The sequence below is a fragment of the Lygodium microphyllum genome, chromosome 4 (genome assembly GCF_053477565.2).
Source record: "Lygodium microphyllum isolate KBCC chromosome 4, Lygodium_microphyllum_v1.1.10, whole genome shotgun sequence".
Taxonomy (NCBI): Eukaryota; Viridiplantae; Streptophyta; class Polypodiopsida; order Schizaeales; family Lygodiaceae; genus Lygodium; species Lygodium microphyllum.
In genome coordinates this window covers 93,065,825-93,082,169 of record NC_141138.1, presented here as the reverse complement: position 1 = coordinate 93,082,169, position 16,345 = coordinate 93,065,825, and the positions used below count along the sequence as shown (strand labels likewise).

Genomic DNA, 16,345 nt, shown 5'->3' with positions numbered 1-16,345 from the left:
GTAACTCCTCCAAATTTTTAGGATGAGGCCATTGTAAGATAGTATGGACCTTGTTTAAATCCATCCAAATACCTTCTTCAAATATGATATGGCCAAGGTAGTGAACTTTCATCTTGAAAAGTTCACATTTTCTTTTCTTTGTGTAGAGTTTATGCTTCCTAAGAAACTCAAAGACCAAGCAAAGTTATTCCTAATTTTTTAGAATGATTGTGAATAAGAATATCATTGATAAAAACAATAATGAATTCCCTAAGATATGGATATAAGACATTATAAGTGTCATGAATGTGCTAGGAGCATTAGTTAAGATGAAGGACATAACCAAGAACCTATAATGGTCAAAACATGTTCCAAAGGCCATTAAAGCTATTGGCTGCCAATAGGTTTACAAGGTCAAGTAAATGAATTTATTGAGTGCTATAAGGCACAAGTGGTTGCCAGAGGGTATGTGTAGACTCAGGGTATTGATTATTTGTGTCATCCCTTTAGAGGTATATAGATTACAAATTTTGAATATGTAAGATTTCAAGTGTTTCCTAGACTAGAGACGTAGAAGGCATTTACATATGGGTTGAAGATTATGATTATTGTTGTGGAGTTTGTAAAAAAGACTACTTGATTAGTTGTGTGCACCTGATATCAGCTTGTTTACAAATTATAGCTTTTTACAAGCTTATTTGTTTTGTCAAAATATTTGACAACTTTAATTAGATTGTCAGAAAAGAGCTTGTTAAGAACAATGATCCCACATGGAAGTTTAGGATAACAAATTTCTTAAAAGGCAAAGATGTTTGAAATTGAAGGACAGATTGCAATAGCACTTGAAGTTCTCACGTGAAATGCTATTGCAAAACACAACAGTGTGACACCTTGTATGATGTATGATGTAAGAAGTTGATTATGGCTCCACTTGATTGGTCACCAAGATGAATGTTGTAACGGACCAGTTGCAAAGATGTGTGGTCAAGGGTTTAGATACCCTCTTGATTATAAAAATTAATATAATCTCTGATATTCAATTAATACAAAATCATTTTGAGTCTAGAATGTCTAAATTTATTGCGATTATGATTATGCACATTGGGACCAACCTTTGTAACTTCACGGTATATATGCGAGTCTCTCCTCTTTACCAACCTGTGATGACAACTTTGGCATGATGATAGTCTCGCCTTCTATCTGTGGTTCCATCTGCTCGGTCCCGTCCTACATCCTCCGCAAGCCAAAGAAATGCCATAATCTGCCCTTGATCATTTGCGAGCTACAAGCTACTAATATGGAGGCCTCTCCCCCTTCCTCCTCCGCTTCTTCTCTCACAAGCGAGAGAGGCGTGGTCTTCTCGACAGGCTCTTCCTTCTACAGAGCTCAAAGTTCTCTCGGCCGTGACCTCGCAGTCCTGGCTGCGGCCCTCTACAAGCGCTCCCGAGGTCACCTTTGCGTCCTCGACGCCATGTCTGGCTGCGGGGTACGAGCCCTTCGCTATCTGGTTCAGTCGCAGGCTGATTATGTGGTGGCCAATGATTGTAACCCAGGCCTGAACAAAATCATAGTAGAGAACTTGCAGAGGTATGCACCTCAAGGTATTAATGCTGCTGATAATGGCACTGCTTCACCAATGGAGCAAAATCCTAGTGCCGGGGCAGCTTATGTTTCGGGCACATTGACATATCCCAAACATCACAGTGCTTCTGTACTCAGCAGTGCTGAGAGCTTTATAAACGCATCCAATTCTGTGCCAGGTAACATTGCTTCAATTTGGTATCTGTCTGCTGTTTGAGGCTATAATGCAGATGACGACGAGCTCACCAACGACAGCATATATGTCCACTCGTTTCTTTGTGGAATCTGCCATGGAACTTCTCTCTGCAGGGCATGGCAAGGATACTATATTTCCTGGGACTGCATCATCAATGGCTCAGTACGGCAAAGATTCTATGGGTTCCTTATCTGGATCCGATTCTCTTGATCTGGCTGACAGGTCACTGTCAAACATCACAAAAGTTTCAAATGGAGCAGCTGGAACTGTCGGGGGGTGGGAAGTAAGACATGAGGACGTCAACCGGTTGCTAATGCGGTATCACTTGGATGAAAATTTCTTTGACATTATTGACATTGATTCCTTTGGGAGCGATTCTTGGTTTATAGGCACTGCCCTGTCAGCTATACGTTATGGGGGACTTATTTATTTGACATGCACAGATGGTTTCTCTTCCAGTGGACGCCGACCGTACAAGTAAGAACAGATTTGTGACAAACCAAGTTTGTTTTTGTGAGGGTAGAATGTCTTCCCACTTGAACATGTATCATTGCTGTTAGGTTGATGCTAGCTTTAGCAGTTTTTCAGCATATGCCATGGGTTTTTTGCCAGGGGGTTTGATTGTTCTGTCGTTTTCTGATTGTAATATTCGGTTTCGACATCCTCTTTGTATCTCTGCAGGGCTTTAGCATCTTACGGAGCCTTCATAAATCATATGCCATATTCAAATGAATTGGGTTTGAGAATGCTACTTGGAGGAGTGGTCAAAGAGGCTGCACTTCACAAGATGATCATTTCACCAGTTTTTTCTGTATATGCTCCCCATGGACCAGTGTTTCGAGCAATGATTCGTGTGAGCGCTGGCAAACATGATAAAATTCAGTATGGTTTCCGAATACACTTCTAGGGCATGCTTTATGTTTCTGATGCAGAAACAAATATGGAACTTATCCGATTCAGCCTTCCTCTTTCCCAAACGTTTCACATGCACTGGAAAACTGTTGGTTTTGAGAATCTTTGCTTATTTAATTGAACCTAAACAAAATTTAATTGTATTGTCAGGCACTACCAATTCATTTCTTATTGTGCTAAATGTGGGGATTCCAACACTGTGGGGTGGGAAGATCTTGGTGCTGTCAAATGTATGTGCTCTGATAAGGTACACATCTTAATTTGCCTGTTTTGCTGCTTTTGAAGGGCAGATTATTTAGCAGGTATAATTATTGCAAAATACACAGGTATCTAATTCCATCAAAATATCTGGTCCACTCTGGACAGGACCGCTTCATAGTTTCGAGGACATCAAAGAAATGATGGCTTTGGCTAGGGAATGGGGTTGGATTCCAAGTTCCAGCCAGGGAGAAAGGGACAACATGTATAGCCGTGCCAAAGCAAGACAACAGGAACAGGATAAGCTCTCTCAGCTGTTGAGTTTAATGTTGGAAGAGAGCCATCCCGATCTTCCTTTCGGATATCTTGATATGGATGAGGTGTTTGCATCTCTCTTTCTCACACACACACACATGCACACACATGCAGGTGCACGCACACATGCACACGCATGCATACACACCACCTTTTTTTTAATGAATACTTGTTACATCAAGAAATGTTATTAACATAGATAAAGGTCAAATGTGAGACATCTTATAATCAAACACAATATTGAAATATATATAGCTGATTTTGGGGAAGATCTTTAAGATTAAAGGGAATTTCAACAAACTTGGTAATACGTATAGGAGGGACTTCGTAGCTAGATATAACCATAGGATACGATAAATTGTCTCGCAAGTGTTGGAACATCTTTTACAAGATGCTGATGAAGATGTCTCACTAGGAGTGAACCCTCCCAACATCCCCATAAAAACATTCCGTCTCAAAAGCAATTCACTCTTCCATATAGGGGACAAATTCCCTTTCCACACTTAAGAGGCCTTTAGGTGCTATAATTGATTTCCATGAGCTCATGTCCATGGAGGAGAAGCAAGTTTGGTGAGGTTGGTCACTTCCCATATGGGGGAGGACAAACCACTTCTGGGGCAATTAGCAACCCATTATCTTCTTCATATCCAAGCTTGATGGCAGGATTGTGTACTCCATTTAATTTTTATGAGGAAAATGTCACAACTCTATAGAAACAGAATTTGTATCCTTTTTCATTAATTTGATTTTCATTAATTTGACTATATAATGACTTATTAAATTTGTTTCCTTTGCACTAATTAGATATAAAGAAAAGTGCATTGGAGTTGGCCACTGATGAGTGGTCATAGGTTATGGTGGACCTACGCGGTGGGTTAGAGAAAAGATAGTTCACACTTCCACCTATATGGCCCGATTGGGCGCCTGTGACCAGAACTCACGCATATCAGGGTTAGACTCGCACATAGAAAGGATCGATGCCTTGAAGTGTGGGTTAGATCCATCAGAACAGATAGTTACAATTAACAAGATGGCATGATCATGAAATGCTTGTATAATATGCATGTGTGGGCTGAAAGCTTGAAATGCACATTTCTTTGCATAGGAAAGTCACATGAAGATTCTGATACCGTTTTTGTGATGTATACGGAAAAAGCTTTCATATGACACCCATATTGGGGGGGGTCCCTAAATTTTAGGAGGTCCCTAAATTTTAGGAGCCTCGAATTAGCCTAAAAATGCTAGTCCTAAAAAATAGGGATGCCATTCTAAAAATAGTAAGTTCTGTACTCTGACTATGCTTACTAAATTTGGTTGTTTCTATTCTTGACAGTATTCAGCCCAAAAAGGAAGGCCATAGAGAAGAGACAAGTGTCAAGACACTTGTCACACAAGTTTCCGAGTGTCCCACCACTTGTCACATCTCATGACATGTGGTTGGACACTTGTCTTGTGCTACTCCACTTTCCCCTTTTGTACTAGCTCTTCCCTCTCCTATAAATAAGAGCTCGTTTTTCTTCATTCAGCATCATTTTTCTTTGCTGTAAACTCATGTACAACACCCACAGATAGCCAGAAACTGGCCCCATCCATCCCCATCATCATCCCCACTTCTCCATTATCAAATTTCTCCATATTCCCTCTTCTATCACTGTTGTTTTACAGGACAGCAAGCTTGTAAATTCATTACAGCACCTCCTTCTCAAGCTCTTTCTTCCATTTTAGCAACAAGAAGCAAGCCCTATCCATGTACTACTGTTCAACGATGTAGAAAGGCTGATTTTCCCTCTTTCTTCTCTCATACTGTAAAGAAATCAGTTCTTATCATTGCATAATAGATAATGCATGTGTGTTTGTACATCTTTGCATGATCTTGTGAGAGTGAGAATTACTTCTCCTCACTCTCAGGTTGATTGTAACTGAGCTTTTTCCTAAGGGACTTGGGTTGAGCAAAAATACATTCCTTCGGGGAGGGGGGGTTGCCCATCTTCAACCCTCAATCTTGTCTCCATTACTTTTACATTTTCATGGCTGTAATTTTGTGAGTAATTTTCATTTTCAGCTTAAAGTATTCATTCTCTTTTATATTAAATCTCGAAAACAAGCGAATATCATAATTGTTAAGCATACTATGTTGTTCGGGGCGTTTACAGTGGTATCAGAGCTTTGGCTCGGTCCTTACCCCAACACTTGTATTGCTTAAAATTATAAGTTTATTTGTTTTCAGCCCTTGCATTGAGTGCTTGAGCATATTTTTCTTAAGAGTCTCAATGGATCAGTCGAGTGCTATCCTTCAAGCCATTCAAAGTCTTAGAGAGGAGAATCAGCAAATTCGTGACCAACTTCTTAAACTAGAAAAAGTTGAGAATCCCAAAGAATTCAAGGAAAGAAGCCCATTTGCTTCAAGGAGACAAAGCCATATCAATGAAAGGAGCCGATCAAGAAGTCCAACTACTTCTAAGAGGCAGTCCCATTCTACTTCAAGACAAAGAAAGAGATCGCGTCGAAGCTCCTCCTCTTCTTCAAAGTCATCTGGCGCCTACTCTGATGGACCCTCTTCTAGTGACGAAGAGTCACATCCTTCTCGTGGAAGACCTCATCATCGCCAAAGGCGTCGACATTCTTCACCCTCGTCTCCATCTTCATCCCCATCAAGCGCTTCATCATCTTCAACCTCAAGATCCGGGCATGGACGAAGACATAAGAAGAAGAAGAAGACTAAGTCACTATCTCAACTTGAAAAGAAGATCAAGTTCAGTATGTATGATGGTTTTCGAAATCCTGATCTTCTTCTGAAGTTTATTCGTCAATTTCAAATTTTGTATGGTCGTGACAAGTATAAAGAAAAAAAAAGATTAAGTTTGCAGCTTTACATTTAACCTACTTAGCCCATACTTGGTGGACGGGGTTGGAATATGATCATGCTGCCCCAAAATCATGGCGGTCCTTTGTTCGCATGGTACAAAGCCAATTTCTTCCTGTTCATTTCAAAAGAGATGTAAAAATGGAATGGGATCGGCTTTGGCAAAGGAAAAATGAGTCACTTGGTGACTATACCAAGAGATTTTGGGAGCTACTTTTGAAGGTCCAACATTTCAAGAAGATCAGCAGTTCGGAAAAGCTTAGGAAGTTTCAAGGAGGTTTGCATTTTAAACTTCGTACTGCTCTTAATCATTATCATTGTTCTAGTCTCAGGGAACTCATTGACCATGTTGAGACATGGGAAATGGAGCACAATGGCAACAAATCATTCCAAAAGAATGATAAGAAGAGAGTAGCTGATGATGAGGAGTATTCAGCCCCAAATGAAGGACAAAAACAGCGGCAAAAGCAGCCATCAAATCAAAAGAAGATGAAGCCTATGCACCTCCTAATGCTCCTCAATTTCGCTCCAATCTATACCCACAAGCAAAGCAACTTTCCGAAGAAGAAAAGCAACGCTTCATGAAAGAAGGAAAGTGCTTTAAATGTGGACAAACAGGCCACATAGCGAAGCAATGTCCAAACAAGGGACAAAGCAAGGTTTCTGACAACAAGCCTAAGTCGCCAGTGAAAATCAATTCTATCAGTGATGTAGTTGTAAACACAACTCACACTCCAGAGACGCGCAAATTATTAAAAGCTTGGGGACAGTTGCAAGGTAAGCAAGCACTATTCTTGATAGATCTTGGGGCGAATGAAAATATCATTTTCTTGCAATTAGCTAAAGAGCTTGGATTAAAGAATGAAGAGATGGACACTCCGGCAGAAGTTCGCCAAGCTTTAAATGCTGATGAAGGTGACACAGTGAAGACTGTGACACCCTACATTGGCAAGCTCAAGTTTCAAATTCAAGGCTACAGTGACGAAGATACCTTCTGTATCGGAGACCTTGATGGTTGCGATGTGATTCTTGGCATGCCTTGGAATCATAGAGTAGATTCAACCATCTTCTCTCAAAAAAAGAAGGTAGAACTCACCAACAAAGGTAAGAAGTACAAGATCCAAGCTGGAGTTTTTGGAGACACCATACCTATGGTAAGCCATATGCAAGTCTCTAGAGCAATTAAGGATTGTGTTCAATGTTGTTTGCTTTATGTCACTGATGTAAAAGATAATATGAATGCTGAAAACCAAGAGCGACTTCAGCTCTTGGAAAAGTATAAAGATTGTTTTTCGGAAGATCTTCCTTATCAGCTTTCCCTAGAAAGGCCAGAAGACCATCATATTGATATTATTCCGGGCAGTTCTCCTCCTAATATAGCACCATACCGTGTGAGCCGTCCTCAACAAGAAGAAATTAGAAAGCAAGTCAAAGACCTACTCAACCGTGGGCTAATTAGGTCAAGTAGCTCACCATTTTGTTCACCGGTTCTTCTTGTTCAAAAGAAAGATGGCACATTCAGGATGTGCATTGATTATCGAGCCCTCAACAAAATCACTGTGAAGAATCGGTTTCCTATTCCCAGAATTGACGACATTTTGGATCGTCTAGGAGGCTCAAAGGTTTTCAGCCGCATTGATCTAAAGAGTGGTTATCATCAAATTAGGGTAATACCACAAGATGTACACAAAACTGCTTTCCGCACTTCATACGGTCTTTATGAATTCTTGGTGGTTTCTTTCGGATTAACAAATGCACCAGCCACCTTTAATCGAATGATGGAGCGCATCTTTAGAGAGCATCGACAATATGTTGGTACTTTCTTTGATGATATTCTTGTCTTTAGCAAGAATGAAGAGGAGCATCATCAGCACTTGGAGATTGTTCTACAATTACTTCAACAAAATCAACTCTTGGTAAATGGTAAAAAGAGTGAATTTTTCATGCATAAAATAAATTACCTTGGGTATGTCATCTCTTCTGAAGGGATTCAGATGGATCCTGAAAAGATCAGGATAATCCAAGAATGGCCTCATCTTCATGATGTACATGAGGTGCGATCGTTTCTTGGCTCATGCTCTTATTACCGCCGCTTCATCAAGCATTTTGCACATATGGCTTCTCCACTTCATGACCTTACAAAGAAGATCTCTTTCCAATGGAAGGAAAAAGAGAAGGCAGCCTTCACAAGGCTGAAAACAGCTCTTATTTTTGGACCTGTTCTTATCATTCCAGATCTGGTAAAACCATTTGTGGTGGAAGTAGATGCTTGCGGTGATTGTATTGGTGCAGTGCTAAATCAAGAAGGCCATGCCGTAGCCTTTGAAAGCCACCATCTAAATGATGTGGAGAAAAGGTATGATATTTATGAAAAGGAGCTCTTAGCAGTGGTTTATGCTTTGAAGATATGGAAACATTATCTTTTAGGCAATGAATTCCTTATTAAAACTGATCATCAGAGCTTGAAGTATTTCAAGACTCAAAAGCATTTGCAGGAGAAACATGCAAGATGGGAAAATTTCTTGTCTATGTTTCATTTTCAAATTATGTACACTCCAGGGAAACAAAATGTAGTTGCTGATGCACTTTCTAGAGTGCCTCACATTGCAACTATTACAGTGGCTCATCATGAAGATTTTCAAACGATGAAGAATACTTATGATGAAGATACTGATTTTGCAGCAATTTGGTCAAATTTACAGCAAGGAGGTTCTCATCCAGATTATTCCATCAAAGACGTTTACCTTCTCATGAACAATCGCCTCTGTGTCACTCTTCCTGTTCGACAAAAGGTGCTTAAAGAAAGTCATGAACCCCCTTATGCAGGGCATAGAGGGAGGGCAGCCACTCTAAGTGCAATTGAGCGCTACTTTTATTGGCCAACATTACGAAGAGATACACATAACTTCATTGAGGCTTGTCTAGTATGCCAAAAATCCAAGTATGATAGGCAGAAGACTCCAGGATTGTTGCAACCTCTTCCAGTGCCCAAAGATCCATGGGAATCTATCACAATGGATTTCATCTCAGGTATTCCAAGAACACCTCAAGGTCATGATATGATTTGGGTCATAATTGATCGATTCAGCAAGCAATCACATTTTATTCCATGTCATAAAACATTGAAATCCGCACAAGCTGTAAGACTTTTCATTCAACATATCTTCAGATTACATGGTATGCCTTCTGAGATCATTTCAGATAGAGACTCCAAATTCACAAGTAACTTTTGGCGTGCTTTATTTGAGAATTTGGGAACCACTTTAAAGTTCTCCTCAGCTTTTCATCCTCAAACTGACGGCCAAACAGAGGTGATGAATTTCACTCTTTTGGATATGTTGAAAGCTTATGTTAGTGAACATAAGTCACAATGGGAGAAATATCTTCCATTATTGGAGTTTGCTCACAACAATACAGTGCACTCATCCACAGGGAAAGGTCCAAATGAAATATTTCAGGGTAAAGTGATTCCTCCTCCAATTATTCGCACTAAAGATAAGATTTTTGCTGCTGATGAGTTTGCTTCAGATTTAAAAACAGCAATGGATCAAGTTCGAGCCACTATCAAAGTTGCCCAAGAGCGACAAAAGAAGCAAGCAGATAAACGAAGAAGACCTTTGACTTTTGAAAAAGGTCAATATGTCTTGCTAAAGTTTGATAAAAGCAGGCTCAAACAAGGTTCCGGTCAAAATTCAACTTTTCCAAAGCTCTCCAGTAGATACTTTGGACCCTTCAAAGTAATTGAGAAAATAAATGAAGTTTCTTATCAACTTGAGCTTTCTGCTCATTGGAAAATACACAATGCTTTTCATGTAAGTTTGTTAAAACCTTAAATAGGACCAGAACCAAAGGAACCCATTACTGAAGATCCCCCCGAAGTTGAAGAAACAGAGCAACTCTTGGAACCTGAACAAATTTTGTTTCACAAGGATCGAACCACGAGAAGTGGCCTTGTGACACGAAAATTCTTACTAAAATTCAAGAATCTACCCACAACAGATGCACAGTGGGTAGATGAAAAATTCATGAAGGATTACCCAGACATTCTTCAGCCATATCACGAAGCTTTTCAGCTGAGAACAGCTGAATAAAAGCCAGAGGGCTGTCACAACTCTATAGAAACAGAATTTGTATCCTTTTTCATTAATTTGACTATATAATGACTTATTAAATTTGTTTCCTTTGCACTAATTAGATATAAAGAAAAGTGCATTGGAGTTGGCCACTGATGAGTGGTCACAAGTTATGGTGGATCCACGCGGTGGGTTAGAGAAAAGATAGTTCACACTTCCACCTATATGGCCCGATTGGGCGCCTGTGACCATAACTCACGCATATCAAGGTTAGACTCGCACACAAAAAGGATTGATGCCTTGAAGTGTGGGCTAGATCCATCAGAACGGACAGTTACAATCAACAAGATGGCATGATCATGAAATGCTTGTATAATATGCATGTGTGGGCTGAAAGCTTGAAATGCACATTTCTTTGCATAGGAAAGTCACATGAAGATTCTGATACCGTTTTTGCGATGTACACGGAAAAAGCTTTCATACAACACCCATATTGGGGGGGTCCCTAAATTTTAGGAGATCCCTAAAATTTAGGAGATCCCTAAATTTTAGGAGCCTCGAATTAGCCTAAAAATGCGTCCCAAAAAATAGGAATGTCATTCTAAAAATAGCAAGTTCTGTTCTCTGACTATGCTTACTAAATTTGGTTGTTTCTATTCTTGACAGTATTCAGCCCAAAAGGGAAAGCCATAGAGAAGAGACAAGTGTCAAGACACTTGTCACACAAGTTTCCAAGTGTCCCACCACTTGTCACATCTCATGACATGTGGCTGGACACTTGTCTTGTGCTACTCCACTTTCCTCTTTTGTACTAGCTCTTCCATCTCCTATAAATAAGAGCTCGTTTTTCTTCATTCAGCATCATTTTTCTTTGCTGTAAACTCATGTACAGCACCCACAGATAGCCAGAAACTGGCCCCATCCATCCCCATCATCACCCCCCACTTCTCCATTATCAAATTCCTCCATATTCCCTCTTCTATCACTGTTGTTTTACAGGACAGCAAGCCTGTAAATTCATTACAGCACCTCCTTCTCAAGCTCTTTCTTCCATTCGGCTGGGGCTGAGCGGAGGGAGTTGATGGAGATGACTTTGAGATAATCTTGAAGTAGCACACCACTAAAGCTTGGATGTTGGAGGATGCCATCTTGAGCTGTAAAGGAAGACAACACAGTTATAGCAGTCCTAAAAGAATGAACAGCAGTAAACATAGCCTCTGGTGGAGAAAATGCAGCAACTGCAAAATCTGTTGGAAACACAGCCTAAACATAGCCTCTGGTGGAGAAAATACAGCTGTTTGGGAACTCTAGGAAGTGGGCAACTGCAAAATCTGATGAAAACACAGCCTACACACTGACCAAATCATGACATTGCTGAGCTAAAAATGCATTATAGACTGATTAGCTCTTTAAAACAGTCTCATCTACAGCCTCAGCAGCAAACATAGCCGCTGGCGCAGAAAACGCAGCTGTTTGGGAACTCTAGGAAGTTGTTGACTACGGGGCTCGCGTGCGTGATCAGCAAGCTATGGTGGATATAACCCCATGGAGAGAGTGAGAGAGAGAGAGAACTCTTGCAAGTATACACAAATTGAAGGATAGATTGATAGTGAGATGTGTTATATGAAAGTACAAGTGATAGGTTGAGGATATATAGGTCTCGGTGTACGGCAATGGGTAGTTGTTCCTCTTCGTTGCAGCATTCACCTTCTTGTAATTGATGCATACCCTAATTTTATTGTTCTTCTTTATTACAATGACTATATGTGATACCCAGTCAGTGTGCTCAATTTCGTAGATGAACCCCGCTTTCATCAGCTTGTTGATCTCTTCTTTGACCGCATGAGCGTGGTTTGGATTCATGGGGTACGGTCGTTGCTTGGCCGATATGGCATCTGGCATCAGGGTTATGTTGTGAGTTACTACACTTGGATCTACCCCCCTAAGTTCTTCTAAGGACCAGGCGAATACGTCTACATACTCTCGTAAGAGGGCAACGAGACGTGTCTCCTCCTTATCCGTCAGGTCATCAGCAATGAAGACCGGTCGGGGTGTCTCCTCGTCCAGGGCTAGGTTTACCTCCTTGACCTTGGTGGGCTCTTCAATGGGTTCACTTGTTTGCCCTTGACGTTTAGCGCCCAGTAGGATCACTACCCTATCGCCCTTTTTGAATCTCGTAAACCTTTTGGGGAGGTCATGTGGTTTTCGCTGTTTGTCCGCTCTTGCGTCCTTAGACTGGTCTATCCTTTCTTCTTTCAAGCGTTTGCGCCTCAGGTGGACGGGCAGGTCCCCCTTGGTACGCCTAGTCTTGGGATGCCTCAGTATTTCCGGGTTGCTATTTGAGCTTATCTCCGACTTGGAATCGAATTCTCCGCCTTCGCTAGATGAGGTAGTCTCCCTCGGTGGTCCCAACTTGGAGGGTGACTTTGTTTTAAGCACTGGTGTGTTACCTGGTTGGGTTAGGCCTGCTTGTTCCAGATCTATGGCTCTTACCTGTTCCAACCAAGCACGGTCACAATCCACGCGCATGACTCATTGCTCTATTCCGAAGGTGTTCTTTCTCTTCGGCTTGGAGTGTGCCCATATATGTTTTATCACTCGTCCTTCAGTGTTGTATTCTATGGTGTCTACCTCGTTCTCACCTTCGTTATTGAAGTAGCGGCGGTCCTTGCATTCGTAATTGGAAGTATCTCCATCTGACCGCTCGTCGTCTTCTAGGTCTTTGTCTCTTCCGTGTGGTTGTCCGAGAATCAGGGCCCAATTGTACTTGAGGTTTAGGTCATGCACCCTAGCCCATCGCTACCTTGGTTCATTCAAGAGATCTTGGAGTGGCTTGAAGTTTGCTGTTGGATTGCTTGCTAGCTTGCTGGCGGGCGGTCAAATACTCTACAACCCCCTGGAGCTCCCTCCAGTTGGTCGGCACTTGAAAGATGACAGGGTTGGGCCTTGCACGAAGGTTTCTTGCCATCATGCAGATTGGCACTGAGGGTGTACTCTTGGGTTTGCTGATCATCTTAAGGGCCTGTTCGTACTCTTTGTCGTTCGAGAACGGTAGGTCGATGGTAGCAAGGACATGCATCCAGTCTCGCTCGTCTTCAGGACATGGGATATACTTAGTTAGGGACCCATAGGATTCCCTAATCTGGGTACCATCCTTGAGCACCGTAGAGATGGTGTCGAGGCCAACTGGTGTAGTTTCCCAAGAGTCCATTTCTACCCTCACGGTCGCTGTTCTATTGCCTAGGAAGATGAGACCATTCCCCCAATGTTCTATCACTCTGGCGTTGCGCATCCAGGTCGACCAAATAGGACATTGTAGTCCATTCCCTTCATGACTATAAAGTCAATCGAGAATTTGATTCTAGTAATTCTTACCGGCCAGTTTTTTAGCACCCCAAATGGCTTCACTTTCATTCAGTTAGCTAAAGTGACGTTGAACCTAGCAGTCTCGACAGGTGGGTTGCCCCGAGTCAGGAGCACTGTATGACTTAGTACACTGACTTCCGCCCCTGTGTCTACAATCCCCTTCCTTGTTATGTTGCCTAGGGCTGAGACCGGCAAGACTGCGTGTTTCTTGGTGTCTTCCCAGAAAGCGTTAATGTGCAAGGATTTGGGCATGGAGTGTAACGTCAAACTCGGAATTTGCGTCTTTGCATCATGTTCTTGTAGGTCTGTAGCAGCTTGCTCTTGTGACCCTTCAACCCACTGTCTCAAGTCCTGCCATAGACTTCGTTGTTGCCTAAGCAGATCTCCCAGGTTTACCGTCACCGGGGTAGTCACTAGAGTGGTAAGGAGGTCGTTGGCTGCCCATCCTTCTCCTGTTCTGGATCGTCCTGGCCAGCGCCCTTGGTTGGGTTGCTAGCCCGTAGAGTCGAGGCCTTGCCTAAGCGGTATTGCTCGTGGCACCGCCGCATTCCTCGGTTTCGGCGGAGGGGGTGAGAGCGGCGTGCTGATGCTAGAGAGATTCTCGATCTCGTCCTCCAAGATGGCTCCGCATCTTTCAGGTGTTCTTGAACCTCCTTTACCCACTCCTTCACCTTCTCAATGGTCTCTAGTTGGCGCTTCGGGTCGGGGTACTCCCCTACCTTAGTGCTTCCCTTTTCAGCAGTCCTCGGGGCTGATGTCTGTGCTTTAGCATCAGTGACTTTCTTTCCGATAGGTAGCATTGTGGCGCTCTCAGTTTTCAGCGTGATTTTAGCTTCGGGTCTCTTCTTCCTCCGCCTATGGCTCTTCTTCCCTATTGAGGTTGCGTCAAGATTGCTAGGGCCCGATAGTGACATGCCGGCCTGCTTTGTTTGTGCACGGGCCTTGACATACAATGGTATAGGTGTAGCTTCACCGTCCAAATTCTCGACACCAAATAGCCCCAATGGGACGGATGGCACATTAGCTAAGTTTGAGAGTGTTTTTCGCTTTGGACAGTCAACAAAGAGATGAGTGATTCCGCACTTAGGACACCTGAGGTCAGCCTTGTCTCTATTTTGTTGCTCTCTTTCGAGACAGTGTGATGAGATGTGTCCCGGGTGGCCGCAAGTCCAACGCATGATTGGTTCTTGGGTCTGCTCTCCTAGGCCTCTATCTCGTCCCCTACCCAACACCATCACTGGTACTGGTAGATAGTCCATAAGGACTGCATTGCCCTCATCGTCGTGCGAGACGTAAGAGTATAGGTAAGGCTCTTCCTCGTTTGGCTCTTCCACGTAGTGGATTGGAGCATCGCTTGGTGGACGTGTCACATAGGGGCCCGGTGGTCTGGGTATGCCAGTAGGATTTATATCCATTCTAGGGACAATTGGCTTAGCATCGTTTGGCACAGGAAGGGCCAATGGCGCTCCCCTTCCGAAGAATTGTTACGGCTTTCTTACTAGGTACGGTTGACTATACGGTTGTGAGTATGGAAGTCTTCTAGGCAATCTACAATGCACACTATCGTGACCAAATCTACCACAGTTAGCACAAGGCCGTGACCTGGGATCTTGACACTTGGTCGGCAAGTGGTTCCCGCCACAGTACACGCATTGGACCTATGGTTGTGCTGGTCGTCTTAGCATTTCCTGTATCTTGGCTATTTCCATTTTTATGTCAGCCAATTGTTGGTTGGTGTCTGCAGCCTTTCCCTTATCTTGGGTGCTTGTGCCTGATCGCTCGCCGGATGTTGAAGCTCTCTCCGAACTTCTCGAGTGATTCTCGTCTTGGGTCAAGTTCCTAGAGCTCCTCTCCTTCAATTGGTTGTTGACCCAAATGGCCTCTTCGAACACCCTTGCTAGCGTGTCTTGCTGCAAGCTCGAGTTTCCCGCCAGGGCTTTATACAACTCTTTATTTCGTATTCCACTGATGAATACCGTCGACACTGCTCTTTCGGTCGGGATTCTCTTAAAGAGACTCCTTACATGGGTCACATAGTCACGGATGTCCTCTTTTTCCTTCTGCTTGATGTTCATAAGGCGTACTAGCAGGTTATCCAAGTATTCGGGCTCGGAAAATCTCTTAATGAAGAGGTTTTTCAATCCATTGAAGTTTACTCGCTCCATAGCATCTAGACTTGTGTACCAAGTCTGGCCCTTATCTCCCAAGCAAAGCCCAAACGCTTGAGAGCGTCGAGTCAAGTTGGTGAGACCATTGGCCTCGCAGACCTGCTCGAACTGCTCTATAAAGCTGCATGGATGGTCCTGGGGCTGGTACTTATCGAGCTGCTTCGCGACCACTGGTATCTTAGGCTGGCTCTTGGAGCCTTCGTTCACTCCCAATCCCGCTAGTAGTGACATGGCCAATGCTGCAGCGCTTTGCTCTGCTGTTGTGTTGTCTAGCAATGGCTTCGTGAGAAGCTCACTTAGCGTCAAATCTCCTTCTAGCGCTCTCTCACGGTTAGCTCGATTTCTGCCCACTAAGTTCAGCACTTGCCGTATCTCTCTCATCTCCGTGTTCTGTCTCAAGCTCCTAGTCTGTTGGTCCCGGTTGTATTCCATTATGCCTCATAGTGCTTTGTGGGCTAGTTTTCTTTCCTCCTCTAGGTTGGCTATAATGGCTTTTGTCGCTCTACCATGGTGCTCTCACCGAGCGTGAGAGTTATAGCTACTCACCAACTGGTGGATCGCTTCTGGGAAAGCTCCTAAGTCGAATTCCTCGTTCTCCCTGCGGTATGAGCTCTCCTCCGACATGGTTAGGTTCTCTTGCTCCACTAAGTTGTCGATAAGCCCTAGGAGGTCGGGTAGAGCCAAGTATTCTGTT

The 16,345-nt window shown here is 43.0% G+C and overlaps 1 protein-coding gene across 5 annotated transcripts in view; it reads left to right on the top strand.

The window, feature by feature from the left end:
- The first annotated feature begins 1,099 nt into the window (after positions 1–1,099).
- Positions 1,100–16,345, top strand: part of LOC148037329 (N2,N2-dimethylguanosine tRNA methyltransferase) — a 38,445-nt gene continuing 23,199 nt past the window's right edge. For 2 of the 5 annotated variants that reach the window (XM_087676236.1, XM_087676235.1), the window contains exons 1-5: positions 1,100–1,739; positions 1,870–2,233; positions 2,438–2,638; positions 2,819–2,915; positions 2,995–3,246. In XM_087676236.1, coding sequence (XP_087532362.1) covers positions 1,157–1,739; positions 1,870–2,233; positions 2,438–2,638; positions 2,819–2,915; positions 2,995–3,246 — 1,497 coding nt within the window. In that variant the 5' untranslated portion in view covers positions 1,100–1,156. Of the gene's footprint in view, positions 1,740–1,869; positions 2,234–2,437; positions 2,639–2,818; positions 2,916–2,994; positions 3,247–16,345 lie in introns of those variants that run through there. The other 3 variants (XM_087676239.1, XM_087676234.1, XM_087676237.1) reach the window with 3 other exon arrangements.